The 22,352-nt window shown below is 43.8% G+C and overlaps 2 protein-coding genes across 2 annotated transcripts in view; one reads left to right on the top strand and one right to left on the bottom strand.

Moving 5' to 3' along the window:
• Window positions 1-6,850: 6,850 nt before the first annotated feature.
• On the bottom strand, window positions 6,851-14,298 carry LOC129046819 (Krueppel-like factor 13). The gene is made up of 3 exons (XM_054516257.1): window positions 14,079-14,298; window positions 8,348-8,403; window positions 6,851-6,959 (listed from the first exon to the last, which is right to left on the bottom strand). Exons 1-3 carry the CDS (start codon window positions 14,296-14,298, stop codon window positions 6,897-6,899), a joined length of 339 nt encoding a protein of 112 aa, XP_054372232.1. The 3' UTR covers window positions 6,851-6,896.
• ABHD17C (abhydrolase domain containing 17C, depalmitoylase) overlaps window positions 14,180-22,352 on the top strand; it is a 30,280-nt gene continuing 22,107 nt past the window's right edge. The window contains exon 1 of the mRNA XM_036389416.2: window positions 14,180-15,235. Coding sequence (XP_036245309.1) covers window positions 14,703-15,235 — 533 coding nt within the window. The 5' untranslated portion in view covers window positions 14,180-14,702. The remainder of the gene's footprint in view (window positions 15,236-22,352) is intronic.

Below are 22,352 nucleotides of genomic sequence, written 5' to 3'. Positions count from 1 at the left end.
TTAGAAGAAGTAGCACTTGGAAGGAGAGGGAGCAGAGCAGATACAGCTGTGGGGTAGGAGGCCAAAGGAGAAACAGGCAAGAGAATGGAAGACCACAGCTAGGAGACACATTCAGCCAAGCCAGCTGCTCATATCGTGTTTTGGGATTTCTTAATTGATTTTTACACTAACAGACAAACTGATTTTTTTTTTTGGATGTTTCTCTAGAACTGAGTCATTTCCTGGGGTGGGGGGGTTGGGAAGAAAGTAGCATTTTTCTCAAAGTTTTAAAACAGAGTTTTAGCATTTGAATTAAGGATTCTTTCTTTGTTTGGTTATTCTCTTTCTTTCACTGAAACAGTTAAATTTTAAAAAGCATAAAAACAAAAGCCAGCAGTTGACAATCCCTAAATTTGTGCCAGAGTTGCTCTTTGCTCAGATTGTCCATACCAGGTAGCCCAAAGCAGTGTATGGGGTGGAGGGTGAGACTGGCCAAAGCGGCCCAGCTCCAGACTGTCTTGTCATCGTGTTCACCAGCAGAGGTTGATGCTTTTTCCAGCTCCTGCACACGTCATGGGTCTTGGTGCCTGTCTGCTCCTCAGCACAGTGACCTTTCTTCTGGTTTACACATCAAAATGGACTGTTTTGGCAGCAGTTTCCAGTTCAGTGTGAGCCACATGCACTATAGTGGACATAGGGAAAAGTTGCCTAAAGCCACCAGAGCTTATATGTTGACCTGGTGAAGCCTAGGGTGAAACACTGGTGAGTCTGGATCTTTTTGTGGCCAGAAAGCTGTAAATACAATGTGTTAGTTAAATCTTAAATGGACATCTGCACTCAAGCTTATTTGATAGACCTTAGAACCTAATTAAAATGTAAGAGGCAAAGGGGCTATCAGCCTCAGAGCAGGTTTATTTTTTTGAAAACAGGAGTTAACCACCTTGAAGGAGAAGTCACACCATCCAAGAAGCTCCAAGCATCAACTTCACTCTGTCCTGTCTTGCCTGTGGACTGAGAACAGGAAAACCATTGGCCAAGGTGAAATGAACAGCAAAAACTTCCATTGACATCAGTGGGTCATGGACTCATGGCATTTTTTTGGTTTGTTTGGTAAGCATGTCCTACAGTAGTTGGTTCCTGGAATGCTGTGTGCGTGGATTCTCAATGGAGAAGGAGGCAATCATTGCCTTTATTGCCTCTGCGTCACACAGCTGGCTGCAGAGGGACCAGTGCTCTTGGTGTAATTAAGCTGGAAATCAAACGGAGTCACTGCAGTTACCTCAGATCCTGAGAGGTTTATCTCACTGCACTGTTTAGCTGGTTATCCTCCCTAAATACTGTGAAGTGAGAGAAAAGAAAACTTTTAAAGGTGTGCTCATTGAATGCAGCAGGAAACCACAGAAGATATGTTGGGACCATGCACCAGCTTGATCCAACTCTACCCTCAGTTTCTCATGTCTTTCTTTCAATGCTTGCTAGGACCCTTAGCACCACATGATGTGGAGTAACATCTGGAATTACAGACTAGCCTGGAGCACTGACCCTTGGAAGTCAACTGGCACATAGTCAACAGCAGGCAATTGTAAAATACAGCCTGGCCCTTGAAAACATCTTGATTTCTTATCCTCAACAGATGGTATTAACCCATTCTTATCTAAACTGGTGAGGAGCAGTGATTGTTTTAAAACAAAAGGAAGCTAGAGAATACTGATGACTAATTTCCTCCAAACCACGTCATGTGGGTCATCTTCCTCCTGTGTTGTTTGTTTTGCTGATTAGCCTTTAGGTAGATATTCATATATCAACTATTATTTTCCGCTGTGAATTGTGGTTTTCTGCCCAGCAGCAAGTCCAGTTTCCAGGGTAATTGGGAAGCCAACTCCTTTCTAACTACGCAAAAGATGAACTGTGTTTCCTGCAACTTTAATGTCTCTAATGTTAGTGGTTGAGTAATAGCCGGACACAGCAGTGTCTTCTGTAAGGAAATATGCCAAGAGCTGCTGCTCAGAAGTGAATAAAACTTTTTTATGCTTTCTTTTTTCTTTTTCAAAAAAAAAGTGGTTTGAATTATTTGAAGCTGCAAAAACAGCCCTTTTCAATCAAAGCTGATCCTTCACAACAAGAGGATGCATTGCTCTATTTAAGCAAGTAATAATATTGGTTTTAGTCGCTGGACATGCGTCGCTTCCTGTTGGGAGGATTGCACAGAAAACTAATTTATTGTGTATCAGATCACTAATTCATTGTGTATTTGTACAATTTATATACAGAGTTGTTTTCAAATACCATCTGTGTGTAAGAAAACACGTCTTTGGAATAAGCTAGTGTGATCTGTCTATTGGCTGTACAACATAAAACAAAATGAAGGTAAGCAGTCTCTGAAGGTCTGTGCTGCTCTGTTAGCATTAGCAAAACCATGAGTGTTTGGGGTCTCCATGGTTCTGATTTACAGTCAGAAAAATTCAGTCTCTAACTGCTCATTCTAGTTGTACAAGACCTTTCACCTAAAAACTCCCAGTTGCTTAAAAGGCAATTACTGGGAGCAATGGCAAAATTTTGCCCAAGGACTTCTTCATTGCCCCCTGCTAATGATCTGCTGGGATTCTGCCTCTCCCAGAACATAAGCGTAGCAGAGTAATTCTGGTGTCTGTCGTTGCTCCCTTACTTATATTAACAGTGTATTTCATGGCTAACTTCTCGTCTTGCAGAGTTGGTTTCTCCATGCTAAGCTGTACTAATGAACTGAGAACAGATTCTGAGCTCTCACTCTTCCAGGGGAAAAAGCCCAAACTCAGCTGAAATTAATGGAGTTGGTCTGCTCTGACCTGGCATGAGGAAGATCCTCGTCTGCCTTCAGGTAAATGCCCTGGGGCTTTTCTTTCAGCCAGGCAAGGCTGCTGACACTGTCCTGGAAGCAATTAAGATTTCAATCATCTTTAGGTTTCAGCAGTGCAGTTCCTGTCAGGGTGCTGAAGAAGGGACTGACAGGCAATGCCCCCATGCCCCGACCTGAGAGGCTGTAATGAGATCCCAGCATTTCCCTGACAGTGGAGGACAGGCTGCATCTCTGCCCTGTACAGTCAGTGGGATTCTGGGGAAGGAAATGCGTATCAAAGCTGGTGACAACTCTTCTGTGTGCATACATAAATCAAGGTTTTGCTGTGCTTTTAGAGAATTATTTTTTTAATCTATCTGTATGTCAGTGAAGGATTTTCAATCAGGAAACTATCAACATCTGCAGATCCAGGCTTTCCTACATCATCTGAAGTCAGACTGAACATCTGTCAGCCCAGCCAATTGTTTTACCATTTTCCTGCTGAGCTATTTGCTGCTGGGAAGAGGAAGGGGGTGTTGAGCCCCCATCTAACCCCAAGGGCCCAGTTACCTTCTCAGTGTAAATCGGGATCCTCCTTTCAGTGCAGTGGGGTTAGAAATAAAATCCTGCTCAGAATGGACCATGCTCTCCCCAGTGCCAACAGCCAAGGGGAAACTGGGTCACACTAAAAAATGCACAGATGGGGAAAAAAGAGGATCCAGGGAACCTTGTCATTGAACTTCACCTTTATCCTCTGACCACATGAATTGTGGTCCCTGAACACTTCAGCTCAAGCAGTGTTTAGCTCCTTTATCACTTTATCCCCTTTCCATCCTGTTTGTTCCTTTGGCCAATTCTTTCACTGCGGTTAATTGACCTGGTTTCACTGATTTCTGTGAAGACTGGCCAAGCCTCCCAAGCTGGAGAAGTGGGTCACTGTCCATCATGTACACTGAGGCTTCAGCAGGAGGTTGCCTCAGCTCCTTCTTAACAGAGGAACCTTTTTGGTGACATGTGAGGCTGCATTTTCACCCCAATTTCACCCGACTCATGATTGGTTTCTGTAGGAGGAACACCTGGGAGGTGCTGTGAGGAAAAGGAGGGTCTGGTGCCTTAACATCTGTGTGAATCATGCTTATGTTGGTTCAGATAAATTTAACTTGGGACTTACTCTGTATGAGAAACTTCAGACAGAAAAAACCCAACAGACTGTAATTCCCCAATGAGGGGTTTATTGCCAAATGGATGCGCTGCATCAAGCGTTACAAGAAACAAATGTATCCAAGAGGGAGAAGTAATCCTTCTGTTAGAAATTACTGCAAACAGAACTGCAAATATTGCCATCACTGTTGAAATTTGAACCGTGAGAGTGGAATTCCATATCTCAAAAAATTGCATTTTGGCCCAAAGTGGGAGGCAGAAAGCTTTCTCTTAAAAAAACAAAAATTACAGAAGCCAAAGGATCTACCTTTTAAACACCCTTTATTTTAGATCAGATGACAGTTATGCTTAAACTAGTATTTACTAAGCTAACTGTTCATTTCTAAAACAACACAGTCCAGAAAAACAGGAAAGTTACTTATCTGGATGTGGACAATTTTATTCCTGTCAATGGAAACTGAACTGTTTCAAGTTAAGCACCAGATTAAGTACTTAATCAGAGCTAAAATTAATCCAATTTCTGTAAGAAAAAAAAAATCCCATTTCAACAGAACTAAAGCAATGCATTGTATCAGTTTCCCTTTTAAAATATAGACAGTTATTGCAATTTGTGAACACAGACACCTCCCTGGCTGAATCACCAAAATGCCTGGAAATGAAAAACAGCGTTCAGGTTGTGATATTTGCTGTAAAATGAAAGAACCTGACTTCACCCAAGCACTCCATTATCCTAGTGTAATGCTACTCCCTGGAGTACAGTTCCAAGTGCTTTTCTTAGTATAGTGTGAATGACTCAGACAAAAGGTTTTTTCCCTCTGTTCTCCCTGAGTGACCAATGTGCAGGAAGGGGAAAATGCTGGTTTCACAAGGGAAGTTTTCCTGTGTCTTACTGAACTTGTCAGACCTTCCTCCTCTGCTTTCCAGCTCTGCAATACTTGTCCTGCCAGCCAAGAATGGCCTTGGTCAGACTAAAAAGAGACTGTTGGACCAGCAGATACACAGAGCAATGAGCCAGTCTTGGACAACCTCGTGACAGTTCCTTCACTGCAGAAATCAGAGCCCACATGAGGATGCAGCTCTGTCATCAGTGCAGTCTCTGAAAGCCTTGCTGATGTGAACCAGGCTGAGAGCTGTGGGAAGGAAGAGTCATCTCTTGATAACCAGTGCACAAAGATCTGTCAGCCTGGTCACAGCTCTGGAGGGTTGTGAGGCATCATCTCTTATGGCATTTGTGGAATCCTTTATTACCTGCTGACAAACATGAGCACCAAACTCTTTTTGATACTAGACAGAGTGAAAGCAGTGTGATACTCAGGTTCCTGTGTCTTGGGAGAGTAAGGAATGTGTGCTTAGCTATAGGATGGTGCTCATCAAATTGTGACTATCAGAGAATTGTTCTAATTACACCATCTATCCATATAGGACTAATACATGAAAGCCCAGGCAGGGAAACATGTGCTTTGGGGGTTTTATCTTCAGCACAAGCCTCTAATCTTTCCTCAGGAAATTACCATGCATTTTATCAGTGCCTTGGTGTTAATTCTTAAAACCTAAAGACTTCAACCAAAAGGAACTGACCATCTATCTTTTTTTCTTTCTTATAAATGTAGTGGTTGTTACCTCATTAACTATTTATCCTGGCAGGTTCGTGCAATAAGCTGAGATTGGCAGAACCACCAGGCTTGTAGCCCTGAAGGAAAATGTCATAGCTCTCCATATCTGATACATTTGTTTTGCAGAGATTTAAAAGCAGCAGTAACAGAACCGTAATAAGGTATATTTGGCAAGAAGATACAAAATAACTATTAAGCTGGTTTACATCTGTTTCCTTTTTCATTCATTTTCCTTCTCTAATTACTTACTTAACATCAATCTGCTATCACAGTAGTTTGGATTATTCTCCTTTTGGGTCTAGCCTCCACGTCACTGGCACTGGATTTCATTGCTGCTGCTTCATCAGTAAGTAATGAGTCTCTTTGTACTTACATACCCGGACTCCTGCAGTCAAAGTGATTAGCAGCACATCTCTTTAAACACCCCTGCCAGACAAAGGTATGAAGAACAACGAGGCTTGTTCTGTATTGCCAGCACTCACATGTGTACAGTCTGATAATCACATATAAACCACTGCGAGATTTTGGAAGATGGGGGACAAATCTGAAGAAAGCTTTATACACATAAGGATAAAACTATCTTTTGAGTAAGCACATGTGCCCTGAAGTCCCCCAAAATATCAGGAGATGTTGCATCACAGATTCAGCAAAAAAAAGGCAAAACTGTTATTTTTTTCATCAGACGGTAAATAGTTTTTATGGTTTGATTTTTATTTTCAGGTACTGTGAGTCAAAAAGAAAATAAATGTTCTGTTTGGAGGAATGTGAGATTTGCTCCTGCCTGTCACGTTTCAAAGCTCAGGAGCAGAGGGCTGGCTCATGGGATATGGGTTGGGCTAAGGCTGGCACTTTGCCCCACAGTAGTTGCAGCGTAAGGGACTCCCAGGGAAACCTTCTCAGTCATCCTGCCTGGCCAACAGCCATGGCAGCATTTGTTCTCTGTAGACAAGAAGGGGTCTGAAAATAAGAATATTAAGTGCTTCCTAAAAAGGCTGTGCTGACCTGACCAAGGCTCTGTGCTCAGCACTGTGTTTGTTTGCAGCTCTGCAGGTGCCGAGTGTGTTGATTGTGTTAGAAGTGGGTAACTGCAACCTGATAAGGACAACTGCCATGGTCTCTGTGTTGGTAGGAATAATCAATTGCAAAGAAACGGAGTAAAGAGCCAACAGAGCAAGCAGGAGTTAGCTGGAAAGGTATGGGAGGGAGAACTGCAGGCTCAATGGGAAACAGCAGTGTCATGCAGCTCTTAAAAAAAAAGGCAAATATCATACTGGGGTAGATCAGTGAAAGTGCAGTCTACAAGCTATGAGCTCATCCTACTATTCTACTCACCATGAAGTCCACAGTTGGGTACCATATCCAGCCTGCAGCATTTGAGAATAGTTGTGGGTCTGCTTGAGAGAGATGAAGAAGAATGACTCAGAAATTGAAGAAGGAAAAAGTAGAAGGAACTGCAATAATCTGAAGAAATTACAGAACAGAGGCAATGATAAATATGTAAATAACTGCAGTAAAGAGGAAAATAAATTATTCTTAATGTTGATTGTGGGAATGTTGGATGTAATTGTGCTGCTTTTTTGGACATTAGGGACCAACCATAGAAGACTTCTCTAGGAAATTTCCCCCTAGACAATGAATATCAGGGTCTGACCTTTTGAAACCACAGTGACTAAAAGGCAATGAGGAGGAATTGAGTTTGCCCACAAAATTACTCTGAGACAGCACAGAGGACTCTCAGCTCACTGTCTCCCCTTCTTCTCTTCTCAGAATTTGTCCTTGAGCTAAAAGGAAAAATATTTGGTTTTAAGTAATGGTAATAGTTGTAGGCAGTTGGTGAGGACTGAAGCCAGAATGTGTCATTTCTGCTGCCTCCTACCACTCTTTTCACAGAGAGGAGCATCTCTGCTCATCTGTCTCTAGCCCTGCTGCTTCCACTGGCCCCAGTCCACTCAGCCAGTGCTGCATGTGGAGTATACACTTGTTCACTGCAGCAGTTTTGGTCACTTCACCTCTTCCCTCCAGATTCACTGTGACAGGTATCTGTTCAAAGTTTTCCCTATTTGCTTTCAGAACATCAGGTTCTTGATGCTGTGCTGTTGTTGCCATAGAAGGCAGAAAATGCCACCAGAGTCTAATGACTGGTAAAGTAACCCCCAGCAACACCACCAAGGAGGGAATGTATTCCACAGTTCAGTTTTCTGCTTCCTCATGCACTGATAAATGCACATGTTAACAGAACAACAGGCTTTATCCAGGATTTCTAGGGAGAATAGGGGAGATAAGAGCTTAAAGAGAAGGAAGGGAGGAGTAGGTAATGCTTGAGAGTTGGGCTGTCTGGTTGTCAGTCTCAAATGCATGTTTCAGGTGAAAAAACATGTGACCTGCTTTTCAAATTTACATCTCTCAGGAAGTCCAGGAATGGTCTCAGACTAATGGTGGTTTTGGTTTGTATGATTTCAGAAACCCAAATTTAAGTGATGTCAAAAAGAAAAAAAATTGATAGATCTCCAAAGATTTTAAATAATCACCACTGACCCTTCTGTGCTTGTGCTTTTTAAGAATTGAATTGAAGCTGATTATCATAGGTTTATTCCAGCTGAAGAATATGGTTCAGACTTTGGATGTGAAGACTGACATACAGTTGGAAGAGCCCACATACTCCAAGAAAGCATTGCTGATTTCTGACACACAGTAGCATGCAGAAGCCAAAATATGCTTTTCTATTTTAATTACATGACCAGTACTCATGAATGGGAGCCTGAACTCCATCTCCACTGACCTTGAGAATGCCTTGGAGGTTTATGATGAAATGAAGCATATGTTTTCTGATGATTTCTGGAAAGCGAGAAAACACAAAAACCAGTTGGTCTAGTTTTAATTTTTTTCCAGGGAATAGTGTGATACACCATCAGAGCTCCCACATTATTGCAGAGAATTTGGCAGTTTTCCACTTCAGTTCCTGTAACATACATGGGATTTGGCAGTTGTATGCAAATGCTCAGATCAGGATTTCATACATGACAGCCCCAGTCCCTGAATAACTGGACACGGGTTAACCATGTGAACAGCCATTCTGGCTCTTGCTGATAAATCAGATCATCTTAAAAGCTGAATTATTGTAGTGAATTAAATGTATGTCTATGCTTCAGTCACATTAATGACTCTGTAATGCTGTAGACATACACTAATTGACTTTTAATTGATAGCTTGATTATGGGTCTGGCCACAGTGACACAGAGCTCTGCCTCTGTCCAGATTTAGTTGAGCAGTAATGCCTCAATGCCCAGACTCAGACCTGAATGAAGGCACCACTGACAGGTACATGTAGAGGTCCTAAGGAGCCTTTGGAATGCACTTGTGACAGCCACTCTGAATGCAGGGGTGGGAGTGTGGATCAGCTGCTCTCTGAAGGTCACCACGACAGCCGGAGCCCAGCTGCAAGGGCTGGGTGAGCATTCTGGATATATCAGCAAACTAAAAATTCTCACCATGACATAGGCTGGAAAAATGGTGGACAAGGACAAACATGCAAAGAGAAATACATCTCCATGAAAGTGCTCAGTGGGAGCTAGTTTGTATTTCACCCCAAATATTAAGCGATTGCGAGGTAGGTGGATAAAGTGGGTTTGATGTGGTTTTGTACAATTAATATTCCTTTTCTTCCCCCAGCTCTCAGTTTCCTATTGTATTTCTCTTTTTTTTTTCCCTGTCTCTCATGAGCTGTCTTCATATCCATGTCTTACTGTTTTTCCCACTTCTTTTCCCTAAGGCTTTCACTATGCAGATTTATAACCCCCTTCATTTCCCAGGATACTGCTTACATACACAGGGTGAAAATCAGCCTTTTCCTGCCACATTATGTGGCCACCCTCCTTGCCACTCCTGAATGACTCCAGACTGCTATTCCCTCGAGGACTAAACTAGATTGGGATTTATTAAACCCTTAGTCCCCGGTTTGAATGATATATGGCCTCAGGCAGTAGGCACTAAGGTGAATGCACACTGTTTCTTTGTAAAGGCTCAGTAAACCACTGCAGAGTGCACTGCCCCAGGCATTCCTAAACTATCTTGTCCTGTGTCAGCAAGATGCCTTAAAGAACTCTCTATAGAGCTTTCATTGCTCCATTCTGCTCTGCTCCCACCCTGTGCATTTCAATACAGTATGGAAAAGATTTCATCCTTAATTGAAATTCCTTTCATCAGCCTAGATATAGCCTGAACAAAGATACTGACATGAAAAAGCAGTCAAGAACATATCTTTAAAATGTCAATTTGCCAGTGACAGGCATAAAGTGCAGTCACTGCAAATCAAGACTCTAAACCCTCATTGTATATTATCACATAGCTGCCACTTCTCCCTTCCCCCACCATCCCTCCCATAAGTTTTGATGCTTGTACATCTTTGTTTTCCTTTCCACATTCTTCTCATATTGTATTCACAGCAAATCTGAGGATAGCTGAGTCTTGACTAAAACCCTGCAGACCTAGAAGAAAGCTATTTTAAACCCTGAAGAGTGTCATTTGTCTTAGACTCATATTTCTGAAGAAATTGATCATTCAAGCTCCATGAGTTTTCTATTTTAACCTTTCTTTATTCATTCTGGTAAAGCAATTGATACATTTTTGTCCATATAAACCTGTAAGTTTAATGCTACACGGGTTTATGTGGCAGAAAATTGCTACAGTCTCGCTCAGGTGCAGAAAGAGAAATAAGTAATCCAAGTTCTTTCTGCTGGCACAATGTAGGAAAGGATACACCCAACAGAAAAAACATAAGTATGGGCCATCTACCAAAGGCTGTATTTAGCTTGCTTACCCTGGGTGTTTAATTTAGGTGTTATATCTTCAAGTTTTGGCTATACAGAGGCCAGAGCCTGGAGAAAAGGAGGCTCAGGAGAGACTTTATTGTTCTCTACAGCTATCTGACAGGAGGTTTGTAGCTGGGTGGGGGTTGGCCTCTTCTTTCAACTAACAAGTGATAGGATGAGGAAATGGCCTCAAGTTACTCCAGGAGAGGTTGAGATTGGATATTAGAAAAAATTTCTTCACTGGGGTGGGGTTGTCAAGCACTGGGACAGATTGCCCAGTGGAGTGGTTCAGTCACCATCCTTGCAGGTATTTAGTGGATGTGTAGACGTGGCATTAAGGGACATGCTTTAGGGACAGACTTGGCAGTCCTGGGTTAATGGCTGGACTCTGTGATCTTAAAGGTCTTTTCCAGCCTAAATGATTCTATGATCCATCCTCTCACTAGCACCAGAGTGGTATGCCTCCAGTAAGTTCTTGATGCCACCCTCTGTTGCCCATTCATTCTTTTCCAGACACACCACCTCCCACAACATTTGGTTCTCTTGTGTTTGGGACGGTCTTCCATTCCAAAAACAAATTAATTTTTCTATTTTAAATACTTCCTTCAAGCAAACCTTTTTCCAGAAACTGCAAAGAACTTGACAGTAATGTGGCTGATGAGAACACAGCCACGTGTGCTCATTAATACTGCTTCATTATTTTCCCTGCACCTGAGTTTGGCAGATTTCGGTGTGATCTCCTGCCTTGTGTTTCAGCTGACAGAGACATAGCTTGTCAGTTCTGCTTTAACATATCCTAGAACAGGCCTGGGATACACAGTTACTAAATTACATGAGCAGTAATTTGTCCAGGAAAGAGGAAAAAATGCTTTGAGGAACTTCCTAGTCTGAGACTGGTGTTTGTAACCAGTCCTGAAGCAGACAGTAGTTGCAGATGTGCAGGTATGAGGAGTGTTTATCCAGCTGTAACAGCCTCACAGTTGGTCAGCAGCAGCAGGAAGTCAGGCATAGTTAATGTTTAGGATACATCATTTTCACAGAGCTGCTGCCAGGTGTCTTCTTTGGCTTCAGTCTCACTGTCTTCTGGCCTGTTCTTTTGTCTATCCAGTGTTCAGGAAAAGGAAGTGTGGTGCAAAGTGCTCTGCCCTTGCAACAGGCACGGTGAGGCTACAGGACATGGAAATAATCAAGACATAACCACCTACAGTGTATTCTGTTTATTGTATTTGCCTTTCTGGTAGCTATTTGAAGATCTTCCCTGCTCACCTGAGGCATCTTTCTTAGTCCATCAAAAATTACTTAAAGGCTGTTAGTAAATGTGGTTTGCACAGCCCTATTAGCTCAAGGAGCAAATTCATAACACTTCCCCTTTGATTCAAAGAGGACACTTTAATTCTTTAATTTCACTACTGCAAGCATGACCTAAGGAAGGGCCAGGGTGGCACACAGGAAATATTGTCCTTTTAATTGCCTATTCTTTGGAGTAGCAATCTACTTATAGTATAAGAACTTCTGCTGTCTGGCTGTGGGTGACCCATACAACCTTTGAAAGGGTTCTGAGGAACGTTAGTTTCAGTTGGTGCTGATGCCCAGATTCCAGCTCTTATCTTAGTTTCAGTGTGTGTGCAGGGAGAGGGACACATAGCAGCAGCACTAGACAGGCTCTTCACAGCTCTCCTCTGCCAAATCACTTCTCAGGGTATATTCAGGCTTTTCTCAGGGTTGTATCAGTCTTCCCACAGATTATCAATAGTGTCTCTTGCAACAGCTGAGGTGGAGCTTGAGGGCGTTTGTCATCCTCAAGGAATTTCACAGGGTCCCTCATGTATCTGTTCTGTGTTTGCCTATCACAGTTTGTGGAGTAGGAGTCCCTTTCATCATCTCCTGACCCATACAGGGTGCCTTGGCTGTCTCTGCCTCCCAAAGGAACCCAGCATCAAGTAGGTGGGACACGTTTCATTACCCTGCCTGATCTCTGGACCCTGTCACCCTCCCAGTGGGACATGCCTGGGACACGTGTAATTAACTGGGTATTCTCTGTCCTCTGGAGGAACATCCTCTCCATGCCAGAGGCCACAAGTTCAAGCTGGATGGAGATAACACATTTCTGTCTTTCATTTTCTCGTTTAACAGTCAGCAGAGATACAATTATTGCTGGCTGATTTTAGCATTTCTAAAATTCTCATTGCTAGCAAAACTAAAGACTGCTGTGGATGAGGGCTGAGCTCATTTTTGACATTCCAGTTCCAAAGACAAAGGAGTATCACACACGACCAACTTTTTGTACACAGGTTTTGAACTAAGTTTTCTTAGAGCTGGCAAGTGTTACCCAATGAAAATGAAAGGGAAGGGCATCTCAGGTTTGTAACTTATTAAAGGACCCCAGTCCCTGAGTTTTTGAAACTTTGTTCCTCATAGGTAGCACCTAGGATAGAGGCCAAACAGTAGCAGAGCAACACAAAGGGGTGAACACGCTCACCATCATGTCTCAAGTCAGGACACTGGTTGGAAGTGTAAGAATTCCAGGGTAAGTGCAGTTGCACAGGTGTAATTTTCCTTATATTTTAACTTTGGCTATGTGACTTTTTTTTCAGCAAGCATGCAATGCTGGTTAATTAAGGGCTGTAGTTATACCCTGTGATACCAACAGAATGTTAGACATAAATTTGCCCAGAGTCTTTGCGTCTGCTCTCAGGGTCGAAGCACACATTGGAGATGCAGTACCACTTATCCATGGGGTCTGCCATATGCTCTAAGCAATTTGCTAATTTATTCAATGAATTATTTGGGATACGGATCATTACCCTCATTTTCTAAGGAAATGAGGCATCTGCAATTGCAACGTTTTAAGTTTTCCGTGGTATCTCTTGAAATTGCCGGCAAATCCAGAGATCCTCCAGAGCTTTTGAGCCTGGGAGGCACAGCTTGCTGGGCAGCTGGGGCGCGGAGCGCCGGGCACTGCGGAGGAGCAGCTCCATTGGCATTGCTGCTCAGCTTGGGCGATTCGAGGAGCGATGCTCAGGGCCACGGGGAGCCCCTCACCCCGCCGGGCCCTGCTCTGAGGGCTGGCACTGTCCCGGTGTGAGCGCTCAGGGTGACCCGAGCCGGGGCTCCCCTCACAGACCCCTCAGAGCGCTCGGGGTAACCCGAGCCGGGGTTCCCCTCAGGGTGACCCAAGCCGGGGCTCCCCTCACAGACCCCTCAGAGCGCTCGGGGTAACCCGAGCCGGGGGTGCCCTCACAGACCCCTCAGAGCGCTCGGGGTAACCCGAGCCCGGGTTCCCCTCAGGGTGACCCGAGCCGGGGGTGCCCTCACAGACCCCTCAGCGGGCGCCAAACGGCCCCTGCGCGCGCCGCCCCTCGCCCCCAGCCCGCCGCGCACGCGCGAGGGTGGGCGGCCGGCGGAGGGGTTTGGGGGGGGGGGGGTCCCTTAAAGAGCCCGGAGGTGGCTCCTGTATCCCGGCCGTCGCTGCGGGACCCGCTCCCGCACCTCCCGGTGCCCCGCCCAAGCGGCGCCGCTGCGGGCGCGGCCCGGCACAGCCCCGCACCGCCCCGGCACCTGCGGCGGCGCCGCTCCGCGCCCGTAACCCGGAAGCGCTGCGGCGGCGCGGAGGGGGAGCCGGGACATGGCCGCTGCCCGCTCCTGCCTGCGCGCCGCAGCCGGCATGGCCCTGCCCGCGGCCGCGCGCGGCTGAGCCTCGACCTTGCCTTCCCCTTCCCCTGCGACTCTCCTCATCCTGCTCCTCGTGCTCCTCTTCCTTCTCATCTTCCTCCTCCTGCGGACGCTGCCGGGGCCGGGCCGGGGGCGGTGGCGCTGCGGGGGCCCCTCGCTGCCTGGCGGGGCGTCCCGGGGGCCGGGGCGGAGCGGGTGGGGCCGCGCGTGGTGCGGTGTGTGCGGGAAGGTCCTTCCCTGGATCCTGCATGTTCCCTGCGGGGGGCCGGGGCGCCGCACTGAGCCGTGGTATCGGGGAATTCATTTTGTAAATGTGTACGTGTGGCTCACGTGCGGTGAGGGGGGTCTAGGGTCGGGTTTTAGAGAGTTGTATTTGCTGTAGCGTTAGTTGTGGCGAGGGGGGTTGAGGGCTGATTGTAGCCCATCTGTGTTTCGTGGGGTTGTGGTTTTGGTTTGTATAAGCAGTTTCCAGGCTTTGAAGAGCTGTATTGCTGTTGCTGAACTGTAGTTCTTCCAAGGTTGCCATTGTTTGCGTTCTGGGAGGGCAGCTGGTGGCCTCGCAGGAAGGCGGCAGGTCGCGTCGGAGGAGGGCTCTGGGTCGGTTCCGTGTGACTTTTTTTCCAGGAGAGGTTTAGCTTTTCTCCGGCGTCTCTGATGCCAGAACAAGGCCCCAGAATGAACGGTTTCTCTCTGGGCGAGCTGTGCTGGCTGTTCTGCTGCCCGCCCTGCCCCAGCCGCATCGCTGCCAAGCTGGCCTTCCTGCCCCCGGAGCCCACGTACACCGTGCTGCAGCCCGAGCAGCAGCAGGAGCCCGGGGCGGCGGCCGGGGCGGGCACCCCCACGGGATCGGGCACCTGCAGCCTGCACCTGAGCGAGCGGGCCGACTGGCAGTATTCCCAGCGGGAACTGGATGCCGTGGAAGTGTTCTTCTCCCGCACGGCCCGAGATAACCGGCTGGGCTGCATGTTCGTTCGCTGTGCCCCCACCGGCCGGTACACGCTGCTCTTCTCGCACGGTAATGCTGTGGACCTGGGCCAGATGTGCAGCTTCTACATTGGCCTTGGCTCCCGCATCAACTGCAACGTCTTCTCCTACGACTACTCTGGCTACGGGGTGAGCACCGGCAAGCCCTCTGAGAAAAACCTGTATGCAGACATTGATGCAGCCTGGCAGGCCCTCAGGACAAGGTAAATGGATACTGGGGACAAGGTATTTCTGTATCTCCCTTTAATCCTAATAAGTCTGCACGGTTAACCTTGCTGAGTGGAAGGGAAGGGTTTGTAAATGGTTTCAGTTACTTTGGCGGCCTCACCAGATGTTCCATGAACAGCTACAGTGTGATTTACTGGATGGCTTCATTTGCTAAAATGATGGGCAAACCTTCATCCTTTGGGTTTTTCTAGATTTAGAGGATTATTCAGTTGTAATTTATGTTAGCCATTGCTTCACCATTGACAATCTCCATCTTGAGTAGGACATATTTGTTGCAGTTTGAGCTCGCAGAGTGCAATAAACCTGTTGTTTGAGACTTGCCTGCCCCTGTCCACACTTAGAGGTAACCCAGGTGAGCCAAAGCTCTGCCTGAATTTGGCAGTAGCCTTGGCTAGGGCTTACCAGGAAACTGCTGGTGTTGTGTGACATGTTTGGTGTTCCGTGCAAGCTCCTGCAACATAGAAGTCTTTCTCTTTTGGCTTCCAAACAACTGCTATCCAATGCCTATGGTAGTGGGCTGGAAGGAAAAAGTGTTGACATCTGGAAGGAGAGCTGGGGTTTCTGCCAGGAGATGCCAAGGTATGTGGCATCCAAAGGGATGGAGCAACATTGAGAAGGCTCTGGCAAGAGGCAGCATGGTGAGTGGAAACAGCGAGCCCTTGGCTTCTAGAAAATCCTGAGCAGAGCTGCTGGCTCTGGCTCCTTGCTATGACTGATGGCTGTCCCTGGGCCTCTCACTTCTGTCCACAGTAACCATGAGCTCCTTTTGCTGTTGCATAAGTGGTTCTTAAAGTATGACCTCACAGAACATGTCCTGAAAGAAAGAGCTTTAAAAAGCTTAAATTGTAGTAGGCCAAGAGAAAAGAGCGATGAACGTTTTTAGTTCTTGGCTCTGGCATTCATAGACAAACTTGGCTTGCATGAAATGCGTATTTAATGTCTATCTTGGGGATACGTGCCAGCTTCAGAAATAGTGACAGGAGTTGTTACTAATTTAGATAATTGGCTTTGCAAGAATCCAGGGATTGGTTAGTTGTGGAGTCCAAATGCCTTTTGACATTGCTCTGCCTAAGTCAAGCAAAGAGCGGGGGGAGAAAGGTGTAGGGAGAAGTTACCCTTCCATAGCATGTGTTCTGTCTGCTTGGTGAGCAAACCAGATTCTGGGCTTGTTTTCCAGGACTTTAAAAAAGATTTGTTTCCTTGAATATAAATAACATGGTCTTATGTAAAGAAGTGATTTTGATATGGCGTATGCATAATAAATTATTAAGTGCCACTACAACACATATGGGTGATGTAAATGAGATTCAAGGGAGGAAAAGTGCTACGTCTAAACCAAGCCTAGGTAATGTTGGTCCTTCTCTCGTCCTTAATGTGTGTTTTTTCTCTTTCACTTGATGTTTAGTTGATGATATTGTTTCATTTAAACCTTCTCAAGCTCTGAAAAAGTGCTTTCACATCTGCCTGGAGGTGCTTCTTCTGTGCTGACAGGCATTTAGTATATGGTTACATTCTATATAGGCCCAGAAATAAGGGATTCCTTCACTTAAGTATTTTAAGAAATCTGACCCAGTAGGTGATGCCACCACATGCCCAACTTGCCTTGAGAGGATCAGGCTTCTTCAATATAAATGTGTGACTGGACAGGTTTGTAGTTTTCTGTTTGTAGTTGTCTTCAGTGGCTTATACAAGATCTAGGCTCCGCTTTCCACCTTAAATTGAGGAGTTGAAATTTCCCAGCTCTTACTTTGCCGTGTTTGCTAATTCCATATTTTAGTGTACCTTGAGGATAGAGTTAGGCAGTTAGCATTGGTTAGGTTTTTAGGAGCCAAAAGCCACTGGAATTGGGTGCCCAGGGAAGCGGTGGCATCACCACCCTTGGAACAGTTCAAAGGGCATGTGAATGTGGCACGTGGGGAATATGGTGGTGCTGGGTTAATGGTTGGACTCAGTGCTCTTTAAAGTCTTTTCCAATGTTAACAATTCTGTGATTTTATGATTACAGTATTTTAGATGCTCAGTAAAGTGTAAGCTTCAATAGAAAGTTAATAAATTCTATTAACAGATGACTCTGTTTGTAACAGGTATGAGCTGAAACCTTTCATCAGCCTTTCTGCTGATGAATTCTCCAAGTAACAGTGAACTTTACAAGACTGATCATTTGCTAGTCCTCAATCCAAGTGGCTCACAATTAGTGAAATATTCTGCAGCAGAAATACAAGTATGCCTCTTGAGGTAAAATGTCATGTTACAGCATTCCTGCTGCAGCAGTTCCTCGGTAGCTCCAGGAGATTGTGTATGCTTTCATTCTTAATGCAAATTCTGGGCGTTTGGCCTCCAGTCATATGGTAGTGAACTGTAATGCAAAGTTAAAAGTGAAGTCTTAAAATAGAGGTTCACTGTGCCATCAAAAGCATTTAGTCATCTGTGCTAAGTTCCGTGGGAAGCTGTTGCTCTTCTGAATCCACCAGACGTTCCACCTGGCAGCAGAAAGGAATCATTAAAATGTTGGAAGTCTGAGACTCTTCCTTTTAAATTGTGCCTCTGAAGTACCACTGATACCTAGCAATCATTAATTTACCTGCATGTTTTGCAAGTTTCCTTGAGGAAGGTGGGGATTAACCCTGTACTTGGAGAAAGCTGTCAAATTATAGAAATGATGGTGAGCTGGCAGAGATGCTTTAAGTTTTAGCTTTCATATTTTTCACATTCTGTGCCACTTTAGTGTGTAACTCTGAGCTTCATATTAAGTGTTAGCAAGTTCTCTTGACAGGGTAGGTAGTCAAAACAATCCTTTTCCAACTTGAGATCAAGGACACCTGTTACAAGCTCCAGGCCCAAAAAGTATAAACAACAGTGAATTGAAGAGAGAAAAACATTGAGGATGGAACTTCATAAGCTGGGGCTATAATTGGACAATTAACTCCAATATGCAAATGGACAAAAACTTATAAAAGTGTGAGACCTCATGACCAGTTGTCCATTTTGTGACCATTTTGGGCGAATCCTGGGCATAGCCCTGGCCAGGCTCTTGTACTGCCCAAGGTGTATCCATTAAGGCCTTTTAATAAATACCTGCTTTATCCTTTAGCTCTGTCTAGCCTCTGTTCTAGGTCAGCCTTTCAAGGCATCAGTTTGTTTTGCCATTATGGCTGCAGATTGTGACTGTATTCTTTCAAGGTCCTGAAACAAGGATCTTGTTATCACATACACGTTTAGGAATCAAACCTTGCATAACAAATGATTATAAAACTATCTGAAAACAGTGGATGAAAAAACAAAATCATGGAAGTCTTTTGTTCAGTTTCAATTAATCAGACCGTCTTTGCAAAATCAGTCTCAACTATTCTCCATTCTTTTAGTCTTTGTAAAGAAAACTTATTTTCCTTAATTTAAAGGAATTTAGTCTTTCTTTTCATGGATAAACTCTATCTTAAAGGATAATTTTACTAATTTTGAATTCTGTCTTTCAGCCCAGTAAAGATGTTGACCTATAGTTTTGTTCCCTTAGAATGTATTTTTATAGATTTTTCTTCAGAGGCTGTAATTGTAGCATTGGTTGTTTTCATTCCACTATCAAGTATTGATCAGTGGTTAATTTGGTCTTTTATATGTATTTTTTTCCACTTGATTAACAATTTTCCATCTGGTGTCTTAATGTTTCTCAGAAAGAATTTTCTGTCTTATTGTTACAGATATTTTTTGGAAGTGTTTTATTTTAGGCAGGTTGGGCTGATTTTGTTCTGTTTGTTTCAAAATCAGAACCAAATTGAAGAGAATGTATATCAGACTGTCTTCTCTCATTCTCCATGTGGTTTTAACTTGCTGCTTTTTGTTCAGATGTGTCTCTTATCCTAATATCTGATTGTCTTAATGCAACATCTGTGCAAAATGACTTGATTGTCCTCCTCTTCCCCCCTTTTCCTGAATCCCACATGGGAAGGTTGAACTTTCTAACACTTTTACATTGAGACAATGTACAGTACTTAAAAACAGGATGCACATGTAGGGCTTGGGTTCAGTGCTCAAGCACAAAACCATGGCTGCTTTGTCAATCACATGCTATTTATACTAAAATCAATTTATATGTTCCCTAAAAATTTGAAGAAGGTTCTTGAAGTATTTTAAAATCCCAGTCAAAAGAAAGAAGGCTCTGGTGCCTCACTCCCTCTGCTTCTGTAGTAAAGTATCAAAGAGCAGAACCTGTTAGTCCATTTTTTGGATCCTGAAAGGTGAAGAAAATGTAATTAATAAACAGCTTAGAAGAGCTGTTCTTGTTGCATTTAACAAGATAGAGCTTAATTTGTTTTTCATGGTGCACAATATATACTAGTATTTTTTTAAGCTTTTAATAAATGATAGATGTTATTGTAATGTTTAAGTCCTTAATTCTCAAAATGGGTGCATTTGGATTTGTCTTTCAATCCATAGGAGAGCATTGGTTCACTTTTAGCTTTCCTTATGCTTCTTGGTCAATATGGTGTGATGAAAGGAATTGAATTGTGAAATGGTGTAGTAAAATCCACAGGCCTTTGATCACTGGTTAGCAGATAGAATGTTTAAGTGGTTTTTTTAAACTATTTTGCCAAATTTAATGTTAAAAAAATGCACACCAAACTTTTAATTATGCAGGAATTTTATTATTTGTGGTGCTGATTATCAGGAGATTATTGCTGTTTCCTGTGTAGGAGCTGGTGGAGAAGTCTTACATTGGGTAAAATCAGGAACACACCTTATTGGATTAGGCCAGAGTGATAACTAATCTTCTGAGGTTGTGTCAGTTTAGTTTGTCTCCATTCTGATGTGATGAGGTGCTTACAGCTTTCCAGGTGAATAACAGCTTGCCTTATCAAAATAGTCAATTTTTAATTTTCTTTGCAACAGAATTTTGCAAAGATGCTGCTTTGCTTCACTAGCACCATATTTTGTGCATGATCTAAGCCAAGTTCTTTAGATTGGGTGCTTAAAGGTTTTTATCAAAAGTTGCCAACTAAATCCTGACATGTCAAAAGGCAGTGCTTGGCAGAGTCACAGTTAATCGTCCTGGAGTACCAGGGTTTTCTTTCTTCATGGAGCATCACCTGGTAGATTGTTCTTTTCAATAATGTTGTTACAATGTCTCCAAAGGATTGTTTAAATTGCTACTATCCTCTAAAACTTTTGCTGCCATGGTCAATTCTTTAAGAACCTTGGAGCAAAAATAGATGCAAAATTATCTGCTGTTGTTGTCTATGCAATGAGCAGATATTAATTCAGATGATGAGTGTCCCTGGGACAAATACCAACAACTGTTCAAAACAGGTGCTCTGATGTTCAAAGTTATTCAAAATGTTTACTGAGCTTTGGTGTTGTATTCCATCTTTTAGTCACTGAAATAAAAGTAGTTTTGTTAAATATTTCCCTGTTTCTGTCAGGACTACAAGATCAAAGCTTGTTTAAAAAGGAGAAAAAAAAAGGAAACTTTTTGCTGTCAAGAATGTTTTGCAACTGGTGTTATTTGGGAAGAAAAATAAGCTGCCAAAGAGCCTTTGGCTAACATTACATGCTCTCCTGAGTGTGGATAGTCCTGAAATTCAACTGCCTGAACTGCAGCTATTGGTTTACCCTGATGTACAAAGGTTGTAGGACCTGGTTGTCAACATCATCAGAGCACTGAACATGAAATATTCCTAGAGGAACATATTGTTAAACTCTCCATGCTGAAGTAACTGTCTGCTTTTTAGCACTAAATTACATGAAGTGCAGAGGAAAGACAGCTTTTTCTCTTTCTCTCTAGGTACAGAATGTCACTTTTGGAGGCTGAGCTGGTGGTTGCTCTGCCATGGCTGTTTGACCTGTGCATGTTGCTGGTAGCTCTTTGATTTGTTCAGTTTGCTCTTGACAGGGGAGTTCAAGCTGGACTCTGTGATCTTCAGTGGCTTTGCTCGGAAGCCAGGGTCAGCCTCCAGTCCATGACAACCTCAAAACCAAAAAAAAACTCTCCAAAATTCACCTTTTACTTGAAGTTTCTCTGCTGCTTAGAAACATTCCAATGTGCTGGGCTAAGTTTACTCTGGTTGATTACTTTTGAACATAAGTAAAAAGAACAAAAGAAAAGAAAAGTAGCGGTGCTGTCCAGGACTGTGGATAGCTGTGGGAATGGATAGGTGGAAACCATTTCAGAGTATGCAATTGGTTATCTGCTAGCAACTGGCTTTGTGGGAATAACTGACAGTCAGCAAATGGATGTTTCTGTTTCCACACTGAATGAAGAAAGCAGGCCCTTTTCAGTTTTCTGGGGCATTTCAGTCCTGTGATGTTTCCTCATGTGGAGATGGACTAATACAAGGGCAGTGCCAAGTATTGGCTGTTTGGAGTCTCACTGCTGGGACTAAGGTCTGAATTTCCTATTTTTTGTACTATGATGTGCCAATGTGATGATACTAACTTTCATCCCTGCCCCAGGCCCACTTCTAAGTTCCACAGTTGTATTCTCTGTTGGTTTAAAGGCCAACAGTCTCAAGATTATGCAGCACTAGTAAAGAAAATGAACAAATAACATTTGGGTTTGGTTTTTTTTCCTCAAAGCTGATAATAAATTTAATGAATAACTAAGAATCCTTTCTGCCCTCCTTCACAAATGTAAATTAATTACAAGGCTGCATTGGAAGCAGCTGAAGTGAGTCATAAAACAAGGTGCAGATGTGTTGTACCTAACATACTTGTGCACATATAGGCTTGCTTTTCCAAGTAGCCCCTAAGAAGATCAGAAATCTTTTCCTGTGGATTAGGAGATGCTTCAGTTGCCACTGAACTTGAGAGGAATTAAAGCCACCCGTGTACAAGATGAGGAACTGAATAAAAAATACTTTTACAATTCTTGAGTGCTGATGGCTCTTAGGTGTCTGAAATGAAGTGGTTAAGAATTGGTTTTTGTCTGACTCTTAAAGCTTGGGTTTGTATGGCCTAAAATACAAAACCAAACCAATAGACAGCATCTCCCTGTATCTCCTGTGTCAGTTGTGGTGGATAATTGAGATTGCTGCAGATGAGCACTGGTGAATTGAATAAGCAGTTGCAGTGACCTATTTGCTGCTGCTTCATCTTGACTGC

This window comes from Molothrus ater, chromosome 13 (assembly GCF_012460135.2).
Source record: "Molothrus ater isolate BHLD 08-10-18 breed brown headed cowbird chromosome 13, BPBGC_Mater_1.1, whole genome shotgun sequence".
NCBI lineage: Eukaryota > Metazoa > Chordata > Aves > Passeriformes > Icteridae > Molothrus > Molothrus ater.
This window is presented reverse-complemented; position numbering and strand designations above follow the sequence as displayed.

Excerpts from the sequence above, each read along its gene's own strand:
- LOC129046819 (XM_054516257.1), bottom strand. The coding sequence starts at position 14,298 with ATGCAGGATCCAGGGAAGGACCTTCCCGCACACACCGCACCACGCGCG. Across the intron at positions 8,404-14,078 it reads CAGGGGAAGGGGAAGGCAAG|AAATCATCAGAAAACATATG; the intron begins GTCGAGGCTCAG and ends CTCGCTTTCCAG. Across the intron at positions 6,960-8,347 it reads ACCTCCAAGGCATTCTCAAG|ACCCACAACTATTCTCAAAT; the intron begins GTCAGTGGAGAT and ends TCTCTCAAGCAG.